Genomic DNA, 17,338 nt, shown 5'->3' with positions numbered 1-17,338 from the left:
CTCTCTCTCTCTCTCTCTCTCCATAATAACAGCATCTTCTTCTTCTTCTCCCCCTTGCCTTTCCCTCTATTATGCTCCTAGGAGGAAGTGCCCAAGTGTTTTGGACGTTCTCAAGACTTTCCAATGGAAACATATCCACAGGTATAGAAGAGCATAGTGGAAAGTAACACAAAATGTATCAATAAGGAATCCTTCTATTATTGAAATCGAAAGGTACAAATCATATAGCACAAGGCTAGAGCTAGTTGTGAGATTGATTAACCTCTAATGGCTTTGTTGCTATGGTTAGTTGAGATGTCCACCCAATCGATTACGTTGTTTACACTTTAGTATGTACCATGACAAAGGATGCCCTATGACACTTCTACATGGTTGATCCTATGTGTGGCCCTCTAGTTATGAAGGAGAAGATTGACCACACACCAAACAAAGTGTTAAATAATTTCTTTAATATTGTTGGTATTGGAGCCCATATTTTTTTTGGCCAATCATACACATGTTAGTGATTGTTATTTTGGAATGTTTTATAGGCCTAGTGATAATTAGATTGTGCTTTTATGATTAATGGATTTGTAAATGTAGGGTCATTGCTCTTTGTTTAGTCAATACCTTGGATGATGGTATCCGCAAGTTACCATTCTTACCATGTATACCGCAGATGTGAGGGGCCGTCATTAAGCATAGGGAATCCCTTGTAGAGTGCACACCAAGCTACACTCGAGTTGGCACCACGCTCTATATAGGTGTATTTAGCTTAAACAATAAGGCACACCTACAAAGCCTCAAATGGGGAGAAGTGGGATCCCACCCTAGGTTGTTATCCTCAACATTCAAAGGCAATCTTATCAATGTCTGCTAGACTCATTCATAGGATCTTAACACAACTTTTCCTATCAAACTAGTTAGTGTCTCTTACACTACAAATTAGATAATTTAACACATCTTTTCCTATCAAACTAGTTAATATCTACCTATCTGGATGCTTTCTTTTATTTATTTTCATTCCTATATACCCTCAACACAATTACATTTGAGGATTGGAGGCCTTAAAGTCCTAACTTTACTTGGCTTGGCTCCTCTTCCTTGGCATGCCAAGTTTGGTAGGCATGTTCCCAAGTTATCGGATTCTTAGGGTCTAGGTGCACTTGCTCGATTATTGCTACAACATGCCATGCCTTAAGTGAGGCAATTCATTAAGTTGGTCTTTACACAGTTTGTCCCTTTGATTCCATCTTCATAAGTCTTTTTCCCTTGATTGTAGCCTCAATAATGCATTGATAACTTGCAAACACCATACCTACCACTTTCTTAACACTAATCTTCTCCTCTTGTAGGGCCAATATGCCAAGTTTCCTCCTCTTAGTTAGCCTTTGACATTCATTCTTCTTTATATTTGAGCAAAACCCTCAAACATTCTAGGAACTATTGTCTACATCTAACTTTGTAGCAAATTCAATATGCATCAATATGATTTTTTGATTGCCTCCATCTCCATCAAATTACTACGTAAATTTTTGTCTACCCCAAAATGTATTGCTACTTTCGTAAAAGAAACTTTGTTTTTAAATTGTTAAAAGTCTACTTGATTCAACGTTATTCTCATGATTCTTACCTTTTAGAGTTCCTTTACCCTTGGTAGTAGCATTCAAAGAGACCACCACCTATACCACTCTTTTTTTGGCTCCTTCTCCACTCTAACCTACATGATTTAAGTGCCATTCACTTCCTTATTTTCTACACCCATCATAAACCCACATTTCCTTTAAAGCATTTGGCACTTTTGAGGCTATAGTAAGTTGTGCATTATCTTTCTCTTTGTTAGCATCCTTAGTTGGCTTTTCACAAAGTGATTGTGCCCTTTACACATATAGGTAGAACCTTGGAATGGAGCAAACCATACTTTAGAGAAAATTTCAAGACGATGACTGTCAAAAATCTTGACCACATTAAGTAGGTACTTCCTTCTACCCCACAACATGCATGACCTCTTTTTATTGAGTAGACCATCAATGGGCATAGGAGCATACAACACCTTGCCCAATACTTTAGCCAACACATGCACTTCTCCTTCGATCCAATTTGGGAGTGTTGAAAGAGTGATCCAAACATGAACACCAATAATGAAATCTCTCCTCACATGATAAACTTGTAAACCGTAGTACAACACAAACAAGATTTTCTTAAAACATAATGGTGCTCTGAAGAATCCAATCCCTCTCTACTCCATTGATAACCAATGTAAAGTTAAAACCCCTCCCCATGAATCTAAATTGATGCAAATTTTCATTTCATTGAAACGTGATAGCAACACAACCTAGAAAATAAAGAAAAAAAAAGTGAAAAAATACATTTTTTATATTTCCTCAACCCTTCCCATAGAGAATGCTTGCCCAAGGGCCACCTTACCAATATGCATAAGCCACATTTGAGCATTAATTGCTCGCTAATCATGATTATTAGTCATTCTCTAGAACTCCAATATTGCTCTCGAATGGTATATAATACACCCTTAACAATATACATATGTATAATGTTCAATTTGAAATGAAAATTCACATGAACAATCTTTGCAATGTAGATATACATAATTCTCAAGCAATGGTGTTGGTAATGATATGTAAGGAATCCCTATAATTACACTTAGACCTCATGCTATATAATTTGGAACTCTTTCTAGGTCATTGTGCCTCAGCTTACCCAACATTTTGGCTATACCCTACTTTCAGTTTTTCAGTTCGCTTCTTACATTGTCAAATGTGTATTTCAACTAATTTCCAAATGGCTTACTCCATTATTATCCTCAAGGTTTGGCAAACAAGAATCGTACTACTGCTTTACATTCCTATCTTTCCCTTGATACAAAGCTTTATGCCCTCTTGATTTAGTCCTTCGAACCGAGCTTGTTAATTTACTCTCTCCATACCCTAATAGCGATGCAATCCTCCCAAAGAGGCACCCTAGTGTTTCTTCGTTTCTACAACGACATTTTCCATCCATGATACCTCCCTTAGTTAACTTTTTGCTTCGAACGATGACCCCCAAATGACCTTCCAAGTAAATATTCTATCTTTTAAAGGTAATTGAAGAGACAAGTTTGCCTCCATAATTCCTCCTCACGGCTCCTATGTTAACACCCCCTTTCTACCTCATGTCCCACAAAATCTTTGTACTCGTGAGCCTAAGAGGTGGGATGCATGCATCAACTCACGTAGCACCAACTGTGAATCAAGCACACAATAATTGGCCACCACTTACCAACTTAACTTACTGTTTTCTGAAAAGCCCTAAACGACTCTACCTCCATCAAATGGCAATGTGCTTCCATCAACCTTGATCCAATGACTTGCCTGCATAATGCCGCGTCTTACTAGGAAGTTTCCTCTTCATCCCAAAACAGTTGCGTGTGCTGGACAAAATGGCTGAGGCAAAAGACGTTTTCTTCCTCGTTGAGTGTCATTCCTTTATTATCGTATTCTACACTGCTAAGAATTCTTAACCCTGATCCCATCAAACTAGAAAGTAGTGCATGTAGTTCTACGTTTGCATATTCCTCTAATGAAGATTAAGGCTTAACTTTCGAGAGCCCATGCCTCACAAAATTTGTCCTTGCTTTGCATGACATCAACCAAGATTATAGTGCATGGTGCGTCTTGAGCCCAACCACCCTTCATAAGCTTTGCCTTAGGAGCGTCACTCTCATCTTCTATGCCCAAATGTTGCAGCCCATTCAATTCTCGCTCTTTTTTGAGACATTTTATTGTAATAGGAGCTATCTTATTTTATTATGTCTTTCCCATAGAAACATGCCAACGGAGAAACCTCTTTCAAATGCAGCACTCCAAGTCATTATTGGAACATAAATTCTCACTACTGAAAATACAAATGTAGAGGGCTTTCTTTTCATGTGATACATTGAAATCCCTACCACATTAAGGTGTCTATAAAATTCCTCGTATCTTGCATACGTCTCTTTCAAAACTACTTATTACGTGGTCTCTCTGAAGTCTCTCATACACAAAACAGTACTTCAACGATTTAGAGAGAGAGAGAGAGAGAGAGAGAGAGAGAGAGCAATACAACAGCCATCACAGCATTACCTTTCAAGACATATCTGCAATATGATGTAAAGTGTTATATACTACCTTAAAGGGTTGCTGTCTATTTCTTCACAAAGTTGCTATCTATTTCTTCACACAGTTTCCATTAACTTCACATTGATAACTTTCAGATGTACATGCTCCAGAGACTAAACGGTGCAGTTAAAGGTCTGCGTACAAAGGTATTACTTGTGCCAGACAAGTGTGATTGAAGAGATGTAAGCACACATTAATGTTTCTCTATGCAGGCAACTCCTGTTCCCAGCCTCCAGGCAATCACAAAAACCTGGAAAAGATGCCTTTTGCCAGCGAGTGTTTTTGGATGCTGCACTACTACGAGTGCCATCCACTGGTACCCTCCAGCACACGCCGGAGCCCTTCTCCTTGCAAACTTCTCACTGCAACTTTGATTGCACCAACAGCTCCAAGCTGCTTCATGTCAGGAGCCAACCCCTCTGAGGATGATGCCTCCTCGTGGGCTGCTGTTACATCAAGCTGCACCCCCACATAAAGAGCAACCTGCATTGGACACCAAAGGCACATACATTAGAGCAAAATCAGACATTGCAATGCCACGAGCACCATCCTTGATCACTTAGAGGAAGGTTCAAAGTGAGTGGAGAAATGACAAAGTTAAATAAAAGCCATCGTCAAGGATCAAAGAGAGTGGAGAAGAAACAGAGCATAAATTAAAACCATCAGCAGAACATAGAGACCAAAGAGAAATGTATTAAATTGTAACAAATTGCGGCAAGTAAAGGATGGTAACCTTTTCTGATAAAGTCATTGCCAGAGGAAAGTCATTACCATATTTAAATTCAACACTTCTGTGTATTTTTGTCATCTGAGGCAAGTGAAGGGAAGCACCTAGTAGATTATTTCCCCGTTGCCTGTTTAAAAACATAGCCTCATGTTTTTCCAAGAACAACCAATGCCAGATACATGCCACAACTCACTAACCAAGGCGGCTTCAGATTGACACTTAAAACGTATAATCCACGTATGACAAGAAAAGAATTGTCCTGACACTCTCTTATGATCCTTGACACATGTTACCATGACCATAGCATCACATCCATATTCTTCACACACGTTAATATGAGCAGATCATAGCATCACGTCCAAGTTAAAGCAAGGTACTTATCTAGATCAAACATTCAAGAATAAATGCAGCCCAGTTGCTCCACCTTTTACCATTTACATAAGACTACATTGTAATATATTCTCTCACTCTTGATATTGAAATGAGACTTGGGAAGATGAATGCTGAATATGGAAAGGCAAATGCAAGCTTGGTATTGAAAGAAGAGATTCACTCTCTCTGGAGTTGTTAGATACTAGCACAGTTGAGCCATCCACTTGACAGAAGCACTTGCAAATCAGGCATCACTTGATCATAGCTCAAGGCTTCCATGAGACCAGCCAAACCTACTGAGAAAGAGTAAATGTTTTTGCTTGTCCTGGCAGATTGACTCATTATAAAGGACATATACATCAGCAAATGCCCCTTGGATTTCATGGTGGAGTGATAAGTCTGCTTGTCCACTAGGCCAATTGATCTGTTCTCAGCCAACGGCAACAAACTAGGGGGGACTTTCTTTTTGGGTTGCCTATGATGGGTGAAGCTTCTCTCTTCCTTAATATTCACTGATTAGGATCTAATAATACAATGCTTAGACCACTTCTTATCATTTCCTTCTCATTTAAACCATTAGAATGCAGCACAGCAATTCCATTTCATCCCTTTCATTTCCAAAAATCAAGAGAACACTCATTACACTAACATTTCTAATTCAAACACATGCTTTTGCTTCAAGTTCAAGTATAAACAAGATACCCAGTTAATTAAGAGTAGACAAATTGAAACTTGTGTTTGAAGTTGAAGGCCCTCCTCCTATGGGCAGTTCACCTCTACCACCTCTCATAACCCCTGATGAGCATGTTCCAATGCCTCCCCATATGATGGCTGAGTAACAACATGCATTGAAGCTCTTTAAAACCCCCTCCCTTTCTTGCAGCCTTGGTTGCCCATTCAAAAGCAGGTTTATGCAATGAGCTCCATCCTCAGTTCCATTGATAGATCACAAACTTTTAGGCTCTGTCATAACTTTTAAATTTCAACTCCATTCTGGACTTGGCAAGGGGTGTCCAGGACTCCCCTGACCCGCAAGCTGCCTAGGAGGAAACATTATTCTCGTGGTTGGCCTTTTCACCACTCGACCTTCAGCCCATGAATTGAGCAATGCCCTTTTTGGGTAATCCGCAGTGCAATCATGGAGGTGATCCACCTTTGCAAAGAACCTTTCCTTAATTCATTCATTTAAGAGTCAGGCATAGTCAAGGTAGTCAGCCCTAATATCATCTTCCAAGAAAACATTCCTTTATCCACAATTTGTTATCACAGATCCCCGCCATGAAATTATATAACTAATCAAGCACTTGGACAATTGTCCAAAACCGCAATTAATAATTAGTTTGAAAGCATAACTATTATGACAGATGTTTGATCAATCATCAAGACCATTGCATTTCTTCAAAAGGTGCGCAAATAAGTACAAAATCACTTTTCCCTCGTGTTTGCTCTCCCCTTTCGGATGTGAGAGCAATACTATGCAAAATTTTTCTTAGCACTCCCTTCCTTTGGCTAAGGCATATGATAAGGTCTCATACACTCTACAAGATGTAAGTTCTATTAATCACTTACATTGATCGACAACCCAACCTTCTTCCCAAACAAGTATAAAAGTATCGGTCTATCATTTGACTTAGGGTTTTCTAATCCTTGAGCTCTCCACTTGTCTTTGAGGCCTGGAGTCATTGTTTATATCTAGCCTAAATCCGAATTGGATTGATAAAAATAGTAGTTATCAGTCGGATCTCAAGGCATCTTAGTTTTAATCCTTATGATCATTGCTTGTACTAACTACGCACATCATCAAGATCCCAAACTATTAAACTTGAGCTCTCAGTTCATGATATTAGCAAGAGCTTGGGCAAAGACCTAGAGTTTCTAAAATGAATTTCTTTTAGACTGACTAGGTTGCTTACCATGCAATCCATCAGGCATGCAAGCTGCAACATATACCCTCAATGTGGTGAAAACATAACTACTATTTGCAAGAACAAGGATTCCACAATACTTTGGAACCTTATATGCTATTTATGTTATGTATGAATTTATCGCATAGCATCTAGATGCCATTAACTTCTCTTGATACATGCATTTGAAAACTCGGTTTTGCAAATATTTCAGATAAAGTTTATCCCTTTCAATGATTTTATTTGGTACAAGGATTTGTGTGAATTTCAATGTGCCATATGCATAAATCTATGCAAGGTCATTTATAATTATGGTGGACCTTATGCGGAAAAAAATTATCTTACGATTTCCTACGAGCTCATTAACCATTGAAAAATAAATTCAAGCTACTCATTTAAATGAATTCATGCGCATGCCAAGGAGATATAATCTATGACTCAATGAATAGAGGAGATGGCAATTAGTACCTAGGTATTCAGAGATGAGTTGTTCATACCCAACATTGTATTTGTATGAACTGCAACGCCCTAGCCGGTGGCTCTATTGTTGGATGCAGGATTACCATTGGTGTGTGTCACTCTTTGTTTTGGAGCCATATTTTCAGCTTATGAATCTCTCGACTAAGATGAAGATTCGTACTATCCCTCGCCAAGGACTCGATTGATAAATCGAGGCGTCTCGGAAAACGGCCTAGCTGTGTGCGTTCTTGGTAGAGGACCTTGATGGACTACCTATCCTTGCTGAGAAATTCCGCAAAGTGGGAGCAAGGATTCTGCAATTGAGGCCTCCCGAACAAGAGCAAGTGATGGAGGGTGGGGTTGTATGCAATGCGGGCTTGTGCGTATAAACCCCTCTTATGAAAGGGGACTTCTGGAACCTTCCAGAAGTCTCTCTCTCTCTCTCTCTCTCTCTCTCTCTCTCTCTCTCTCTCTCTCGCGTCAAAGAGAGCGTGCCGTGGCATCTTCTTCTATTGCTATTGCGATGGAGGAGAGGGATAGTGGTTTTATAATGGGGGGGAAGGTGGGGGAAAAGGTGGTATGGGGTGGTGGTGATGGTGGTGATGGTGTCTCATCCCACCCACCACCTGTCAGCGTTTGCATGGTAGCGGGGGGGTTCTCAACTCCCCAAGTGGCCGCGGACTGGGCGAGATGGCCAGGGGGGTGGTAGGCCATGTGGCCTCCCCCTTCATCATTATCATCGTTATCTTCTCCCCTCCCCCCCCCCCTTTCCCCCGGCCACTTGTTCTGCATCAACAAGGGGGAGTGGAGATAAAAAAAATTGCAATAATTTTAGCGGAAAATTGGGGGGGGGGGGGGGGGAGGGGTATTACATGATGGAAGTCTTATTGTGCTGGCCTGATATGTGGATGACATGTTGATTGCAGGAAAGCATAAGAGTACTTTGGAAGCTCTTCAAAGGCAGCTAAGTTCAGCCTCCTCTATGAAAGATTTGGGGGCAGCTGAACGCATTTTAGGCATGCGCATTAAAAGATAAGAGGGCAGCACTAGTTGTTTCTCTCACAAGACAAGCACATTAGCCAAGTACTTGATAGGTTTAATATGGCTGATGCTAAGCTTCTTGGTGTGCCTTTATTGCCATATACAAAGCTTAGCAAAGCTAATTGCCCAAAGGATAATGCAGTTATTAGTGCTATGAAGGGTATACCTTATGCATTAGCCCGTGGATCTTTGATGTATGCTATGGTTGCAACTCGCCCTGACATTGCTCATGTAGTGGGAGGAGTTAGTAGATTCATGTCTAACCTTAGCAAGCCACATTGGGAAGCGGTGAAATGTATCTTCAAATACTTAAAAGATACACAAGAGAAGTGTATATGCTATGGAAAGGGTATACTAGAGTTGCACAGATTCTGTGATTCGCACATGGCAAGAGATCTTGACACTAGGAAATCTACCAGTGGGTATGTCTTTATGTTGGCCGGTGGGGCTACCTCTTGGTGTTCAAGGTTATAGAAAATTGTGGCACTGAGTACTACAGAGACTAAATATATTTCAACCATAAAAGCTTCTAAGGAAGCTATTTTGGCTTGGCTGTCTGGTCAAGGATTTTGATCTTTCTTCACGTACCCCAATGCTTGGTTGTAATAGCCAAAGTGCAGTATGTCCAGCTAAGAATGCTACATTGCCATGTTCCATGCACATACCAAACACAGAGATGTTTGATACCACTTTATTCGATAGGTCTCGGATGATGGTCTTGTCACACTCAATAAGATCAAAACCCAAGATAACCACGCAAACATTCTCACTAAGAGTCTTGCAAAGACTCAACATAAGCATTGCATCTCAGTAGTGGGAGTTGGTTAGCTTAAAGGTACCACTTCGGGCCCTTAAGTGGGAGGTTGTTGGGTGTAAAGTCCCTTCGTCTCCATGTAAAGTTATACGAGTGTGAACACACCCTTATTTCTATCCTAATATATAAATACACTCTTTATTCTTTGTGTACTGATACAATCTAGTATACTCATCTTGGCATTCACTCTCTCTCACTCTCAGCATTGCTACTCCACTTCTGACTCGCGCTCCCATTGCACCCTCTTCCCTTCAATATGCATTATTATTTTCCTAGGCGGAGACTTGCACCTACATGCTTACAGCAATTCAAATTGAACTGATGATTCAGTCACTAGACAGTCTACTAGTAGACACTTTCTTTCTGGGCTCCTTATGCATTTCGTGGCCAAGTAAGAACAACCTACAATGGCTACCTCGTCTTGTGAGGCTGAGCACAGGGCAGCCTTCATAGCAACAGTGGATTGTGTATGGTTGTGCAGATTGTTGACTAATCTACATATTTCATTGGAGAGTCCTATGCCCATTCTTTCTAATAATCAAAATGCTATTGCAATGGCACATAATCCCGTGTTTCATGCTCGCATGAAACACATTGAGGTACATTACCATTATGTTAGAGAGAGATACTATGCAGGAGAGATCAGCTTGATGTATGTTCCTACATAATAAAATGTTGCCAACATTTTTACCGAAGCACCATCTTGTGAGAAGTTTGAGGCATTTTGAAAGTCCTTGAACTTGGTACCCTTTGGTGATTGATTTTCCAATACTTTCATCACATTGGTACTATAAAAGGGTGTAAGAATTTGCCAATTCTGGGCATTGTCCAATGTAATTTGTGTGGTGTGGACAGTTATTTAAGTGTCAAAGCATATTGTGTCTAGACTTAAAAGTAGTAACACTAGACTCTAGAGTTAAATTAACTCCAATTCAAATAGGGATACGTCTAACTTACTTAATACCTATTACACTTGCACTTTCATTCTATCCCACTCTTACTCACTGTCTGGTGCTCTCTCACTCACACACACTCTCTCTCTCTCTCTCTCTCTCTCTCTCTCTCTCTCTCTCAACAGTAAAAGCAATGATTATCTTTCCTTGGGTTCTTGAGAGTCCAAGGCATTGAACAAAGGACACTTGTCAACTATTCAATGGCCTCCTAGGACCTGCAAAGGCAATGCATTAACCATTTTGAACCTTCTTTACTCTCTTCTTTTTTAACGAAAGATAGTGCACATTAGGGAAAAGCGATCGTTAGCTCACAAATCAAAAAACAAAAAGCATGTCACCTGCAAGTGTGTCAATAATGAAAGAAATGATATATAGAGGTAAATAGGAATATGTAGATAATTGTCATGACAATGTGAAATTTTTTAGATGCTTTACTCTTGCTAGTAACATTTAATTAATCTAATAATCAAATGTGCAAGGTTGTAAGGCACATGTGATGCACATGGCTGTTATTTCGTGGTAACAAGCCAAGGACCCCGAGGAGGCAGTGGATGTCAAAGGCAAAAGTTGAGATAAGTTATGCCAGCTAGATTTTGGATATTAAACAACTGGTGTTAGTTTTAGCCCTAGGACAATTAATTGGCCAATAAGTGTCAGTGGTAATACTAGGGACTAGACATTCATTAATTAATTCATGTTAGTAAGGGTCAATTAGCTAGAGAACACTTGGGGTTACAAATGGCCTAGCCAATCAAATTGTGGATGGGCACAATTAATTTTGGGCAGGGTCAAAAGAGCTTAAATTAATTTTCAAAGATAATTAATTCTAAACTGGTGGGAGGCTCATTCAATGCATCAAGCTAGTGTGTGTGTGTATGAGAGAGAGAGAGAGAGAGAAAGAGAGAGAGAGAGAGACAGTGTTGCAGATCAATTCTGTAATGAAAATTCAGCCATTGGAGGTAGGCAACAGCAACTAGAGACCCTTAGGAGGCACGTGACAGCAAAATTGTACTTCCCAAGGACTGGTAATAGCATCAAGAGACTGGCGCCTACATTTTCTAGATTCCAGGCAGCACGCGACTGCATTTATTTGTAGGCTAGGGAAGGCACAAGTAGAATGGAGGGTTTTCTTCATTAAGAAAGCTCAAATTTTTCTCTCATCTCATCTCAGTATTCTCTCACCTTCTCCTATTTATCCTCGGAGTATCTCAGCATTTCTCAAACAATTGAAGGTATTCTCGGTTATTTTGTGGACAACAGTGAGGATTCTACTATAAACCTTGATTCCCTACAGAAATTAGGTTTTAACAACCACCATAGGACTCGTACCATCAATTAAAGGCATCGTATATTGAAATCAGCAGCTGAAATGCAAGAAATTGTCAAGAATTTCAAATGTTAGCCCATCCCATTTGATTTGGGGCAACATTTAGCCAGTTTGTGGTTCCATTTGTACAAGTCTCGGGTGAAGATCAAGGGGCAATTGGCCCGAATTGCTTGTTAATCCGTTGTGATCTCAATTGTACTCCATCCAATACAATACAAATTAAAGAAATACCACATGGGGCACCAATTTTTGAGCCAACAGGATGTCCAATGTGCAAGATTATTATGATAATGTGTACATTTCAGTTTATATTAATTTCTTAATTGTTGTAATTAAGTGCTTGATTAGCTTTTACCACCCTCTCCGAGATGGAAGGCTGGTTTCATGGTTCCATTGCCAAGATAACACTCAATCCTTTGAATTGGTGGGCCCAAGGCACCTGATTGCAAGCCAAAGCTTTGTGCTTGTGTTGAGTTGGTACTTAACCGAGTAATTACAACAAGATGTCTCCATACAATGAGATGGAATCAATCAGTGATAGTGCCTCTCAATATGCACATTTACGTTAGGAACAAGAAAATGCAATGCCCAATCATGGACAAGGCTCACATGATGGACAACAAGCTGAAAATATTGTTGTTGGGCAAGATGCAATGCCCTCAAGGCAAAATGATGTTGATGACCACCAAGGGTAAGCCACAAGAGGAATTTGATGACCACTTCAAGAATCCGATGAGAACAACAACAAATCTCTTTCCTGAATTGACAAAGGATCCTCTATTCGTTCAATTTTTGAATGCTCCTACAAGGGACAATGAGGAATGATGGGTAGCTAGAATACTTTGGTGATAGTACTATTTTTCATGCAATGGTTGGTCAAGAACCGCATGTAGAAATATATGGCACAACTCCCTATGGTATGCAGCAACCAATGCATGGTGTGCAAGGCCCAATGTATTCGGGTATGGCTAGTTATATGCAAAACCCTATGTATGGCAATATTGGTTTGATGCTTAGATTCGGAAGATAGACACTTTCTTAAAGGGGAATGCATTGCAGTGGTGCTCCACGCTCTTGATGCAAGGTAGAGCACCATCAACATGGGTATAATTCAAGCAAATGTTTGCATCAAATTGGTTGATAAGTACTTTTGGGGTGCGGTAGGTTAGAGACCCCTATTACTACAAGTCATAGCAAGTGCCAAGGTGTTACAAAGACCTTCCTCACCTACTCAACACCCCTGACCAGAATGGCAGTGCATAAATGTATTGAAAGAACAGAAGTAACAAGGAGATTAGGGCTTGTGTAATGCTTAAACCTCACACATAATAACTTTCATTTCATGGAGTTCAAGAAGCTAGCAGGCATAAACAAGCTGTAATTTGTGATCTGATTTTGAAAGAAAAAAATTAGCCAAGAATTTACAAAATACCTTCCCTCCAGCACTCCTCACAGGAGCAATGTATAACAGGTTCCAAAATGGTGTCTGGTCCTTTCTGTCACACATTGCTAGAAATAATCAATTACTAAATACCAACAATTAGTACAAGCAAAGGACATGTGGAGCATATTTGAAGAAACCTAGACATATGATTAATACAAGGACAAAAAAAAATCTAAAAATTTAGATAAATGCCTGAATAATTAATGTCATCAATCTCACAGTACCTGTAATTGAGAAGTTTAACTGTACAGGGCCTCTCCGCATTCAATGATTCACACATCTGCTACAAAAAGATTGACTTGGTTACAGTTCTATGGCTTGGCTAGCACAAGTGGAGGGAGACTCTTGAATATGAGAATGAAACAACTCCTGCCATTATAAGCTCAAATTTCTTCCATATTTTTCCCTCAATGGTTACAGAAACCATGTCGTAAACCTACCCTGCTAAACAATACTGCAGCTGCAAGGAGGACTTAAGATAACCTAATAAAGCAGGAATACTAAGACGTACTTATTAACAAGCATAAGAAGAGTAACAAGAAGAACCAAACAACCAGGGTCTCTGCAGCCACTTTTTGCAGAACTATTTAGGATGGTAATACCACACTACCAACATGAGCCCACTCACAAGAACTTGACCACCATGAGCCTGCAGAAGAGACCAGCAATATCTTGGAATCTGTTATGAATATCTTCTTTACAGGACACTATAAGTTGCCTTTCAGCTATACTGTAATAGAAGGCAACTCTGGTAAAAGACCTTTAGGCTTTTTTGCCTACATGCCGAGGGAGAGGAATGAATTATCTTCTCCCCTACCAAAATTTAAGGGGGAACAAAGATATACACAGCATTACACGACTAACTGGCTAGCTTATGAAAGTTAAGCATAATGAAATTGCAAATACCAGCTGGATTGCACATTGGTCAGTGCCAGGACCCTGCAAAAATCTGCAGTTGCGGCCAATAACATCTTCACGTCTGTATCCTGTCTCAATCATCAAGAGAGTTTCCATGCTCAAGTCAATGTCACATGATTCATGTTCAAACATGGAATAGAATTCCAAAGTGCTGCTCTCTTCACTTACCAGTAAGTTGAAGAAACATGTCACTGGCGTGAACTATTGGTATATCAGGAAGGTGAGGATTTGCTCTGCAAGAAAACAGCAATATGCTTACATCTTAGTGGATGAAGCAGATCCATAGTTCAGTTGAGAGCAGCAAGGTTATTTGCAGAAAGGCATACAATACGAAACTCTGCTGTACTTTGGTCAGTGACAGCATTAAGGATGAGCGGATCACCCGTTCTCCCCCAGGGCCTGAGGATACTCTTGTGCACCTTGTTTCCGTAAGACCAGCACCTTTACATTTGCTCATGAGCTCCTGCAATAAAGTTTTGACTGACAGTTTGGCTTTCTCCATGTATGACTGTTGGCATACATCCTCCGCATCTACTTGACCTGCTCCCATTGACCCAAAAACAATCACGTTGAGGTCATATAAAAAGGCAGTCATGAAGGTTCCATATACTACGCTAAGAGCTAGTGCATCGGCAGAAACTCAGAGCTTTGTCTCAATTATACCTCTATTTGCGCATGGCACATTGAAAATTAGGGGCGACTCAAAAAGGAATACAAGCACCTGAGAACAAGCAACCCAACTTGGTTTGCCCAAAATGACAGTAAAGTAACTGAGCAAACTTGCCAATCAAATCAAGCATTTGATGCATCAAGTACAAATATGCTAGTGGAGGACAAGCTCTCGTTCATCAGACACTAAGTTCACTAAGTTCCAATTGATTGGACAGCTAAAACAAGCTAATACAGAGAACCAACTCAATTTAAACCTGTACCTCTATGTTCCTGTTTTGTCAAACCAAGGTCGATGGCACTGTGCTTATCCTCGTTTGACTTTTGTGAGCTTGAATCCATAGTGCCAATCGAGAGAGACAGCCCGCTTGCCTCAATCCGTTTGCACTCTGCGCCCTGAGAAGATTGAGAATGCAGATTCGCTGATGAAGCTGCAGGACTGCTTATTGGAGTTTGAACTCCGACAAAATGGACCACTCTTCCATCATCCTTGGAGTACAGTGGCACCATGTGGAAGAGGTTCCAAAGTGGCTCCCTGTCCTTGGTATAATTAAGAATGGTGACTTGGCAACTGCGCTCCTCGTGAATAGCATCTCTAATCTCAACAACTGCTCGTCTGTCTGTCGCAGGACCTTGTAGAAACCGGCAATTGCGACCCAAGACCTCCTCCTTGGAGTAGCCAGACATGTGCAAGAACCCATCACTTGCATAGACGATTGGATTGTCTGGGAGCCAGGGATCTGTGAGGACGAAGCTAAACTTGCAGCCCTTGAGGCTGCTATCGAGTGAGTCCTTGTATGGAGCGGCGAGGGATGCAATAAGCTTGTCTGCTAGAGAGGATTTAGAACTGGTGTAGGATTGGAGTCGGACAGCCCTCTCCTGCTGTGCTGTGGGTTGGAGAGGAAGCAAATCAAGACCCATGGTTCTTTATCCCAAAGAATGTCCCGGAAACGAGGATTTGGATTCCAGCTCCAGAGGAAGACAGGTAAAGGTTCAATTCTGAAAGATCCCACCTTCCATTTCATCCGCAAGTTGAGGTGTGTGAGCTCCAGAAGAATCTCCAATTTATCACAAAATTGGAGAGACCAAGCTTCACTGAACAGAGGATTCGATGCCAGGTCCAAAGGAAGACAGAGGCAGGCTTCGCTGACACAGAAATCTTTATCAGCAGTTAACTTGTTACTAAGGTATCTGAAGCACCTGCACCACTTGCCACTCATCAGACCGTCAATTACTCAAGCTCAGAAAATCCACAACAGGGTGGATCCAGCAGAAACTGGGGACTGCTCTCTTGAACCGTGGAGAATCGATCGTGCAGAAGCTGTGGGCACTGGGCAGATGTCGGAAAGTGGGTGCAGAAACCTGCTTTTTGCTTGGGTGTCCACCGGCCTTTTGCTATACAGCCCAGGTAAGCAGCAAGTCTGAAGGCGAGGTGGGGTAGCCGCACCAAGTCTGTTTTAGATGTCGAATGATGTGACAGCCCTTTTATCCTCCTCCTCTTTTAAAATTAGAAGCACCTTTACATCAAAAGGCAACCCTTATATACAGCCTGAATGTTTTGACTAGACTTTCGAAGTGAGGTCGCTAACTCGCCATGTTTTTTATTTATTTTTGGTAAGGAATGAAAAACATAGCACATCATATTCACTTTAGGAGAAAGGTACAGATTGGAAAAGAGGATTAGTGTTCATTTTTGAGAGTGCCCTAGGCTTTTCCTAATGAAGAGCTCATCAAGATGTGCAAAAGGCTTTTTAAAATTTTACCCTCTCATGGATGCCTATTCTGAAATTTGGCTTTCGAGTATAACCTCTTTGAGAAAGTTTATTTAATAATTTTAACACTTCCATGTGCGATTTGCTTGATTTTTCATGTTCATTAGTCTCTACAAACCTATAGTACTGACCACACTGTAAAATATACAAAACTTGGTATAATCTTATCTTACTACTATATTATTTTCATTGTAGGTTCCGATCGGAAAGCCCCGAACTTTCAGAGGGCTTCTTAAACTTACCCCCTTTTCCAAACCTCCCTTTTTCAATCAAAACCCCCTCCCCTCCTCTCTTTCTCACGGGTAATCCCTTATTTTCTTTTCCCCCTCTCTTTTTTCATTGAAAGCCCCTCCCTCCCACCTCACCTCCCTTTTTTATATTAAAACCCCCTCCCCTCTCTCTCACTTATAATCTCTCTCTTTATTTTCTCTCTCTCGTTTTCAATTAAATTTCTCGTCCCTCTCTCTCTCCTTTAATTAAATCAAACTTCTTTTTAAATCAAAAGTTTCTCTCTCTCACACACAATTAGATTAAACTTTTTAATTTAAATTTTCTTTTTAATTAAATATTTTTTAAAAAAATTAATTTAAAAATTTTAAATATAGTTTTTCACACTTTGAGAGAGAGAGAGAGAGAGAGAAGAAGAAGAAGAAGAAGGATAAAAGGAAAAAGACAAGGAAAGAAGGGGGGAAAGAGAAAAGAGAATTGTCTTTTTTTAATTAAACATTTTTCTTCTCCCCCTTCCCCCCTCTCTTTCCTATGTAGGGCCTAGATTTTCTCCCTCTCTCTCTCTCTCTCTCTCTGT

At 40.4% G+C, this 17,338-nt stretch overlaps 1 protein-coding gene across 4 annotated transcripts; it reads right to left on the bottom strand.

Moving 5' to 3' along the window:
• Nucleotides 1–4,131: 4,131 nt before the first annotated feature.
• On the bottom strand, nucleotides 4,132–16,161 carry LOC148029508 (protein TWIN LOV 1-like). 4 transcript variants are annotated; one of them, XR_015692433.1, is made up of 8 exons: nucleotides 15,025–16,161; nucleotides 14,419–14,632; nucleotides 14,261–14,325; nucleotides 14,081–14,160; nucleotides 13,399–13,457; nucleotides 13,163–13,226; nucleotides 4,905–4,987; nucleotides 4,480–4,616 (listed from the first exon to the last, which is right to left on the bottom strand). XR_015692433.1 is itself a non-coding variant. In XM_087688342.1 (7 exons), exons 1-7 carry the CDS (start codon nucleotides 15,680–15,682, stop codon nucleotides 4,431–4,433), a joined length of 1,326 nt encoding a protein of 441 aa, XP_087544468.1. In that variant the 5' UTR covers nucleotides 15,683–16,158; the 3' UTR covers nucleotides 4,132–4,430. The 4 variants fall into 4 exon arrangements, 2 of the variants coding, with proteins under 2 accessions (XP_087544468.1, XP_087544469.1); XR_015692434.1 differs by having other exon boundaries at nucleotides 13,399–13,454; nucleotides 15,025–16,158; XM_087688342.1 differs by lacking the exon at nucleotides 4,905–4,987 and having other exon boundaries at nucleotides 4,132–4,616; nucleotides 15,025–16,158.
• Between the last annotated feature and the right edge of the window lie 1,177 nt (nucleotides 16,162–17,338).

Source organism: Lygodium microphyllum, chromosome 11 (genome assembly GCF_053477565.2).
Source record: "Lygodium microphyllum isolate KBCC chromosome 11, Lygodium_microphyllum_v1.1.10, whole genome shotgun sequence".
NCBI classification, from domain to species: Eukaryota; Viridiplantae; Streptophyta; class Polypodiopsida; order Schizaeales; family Lygodiaceae; genus Lygodium; species Lygodium microphyllum.
The sequence above is the reverse complement of the archived record's forward strand: the minus strand, read 5'-3'. Positions and strand labels throughout refer to the sequence as shown.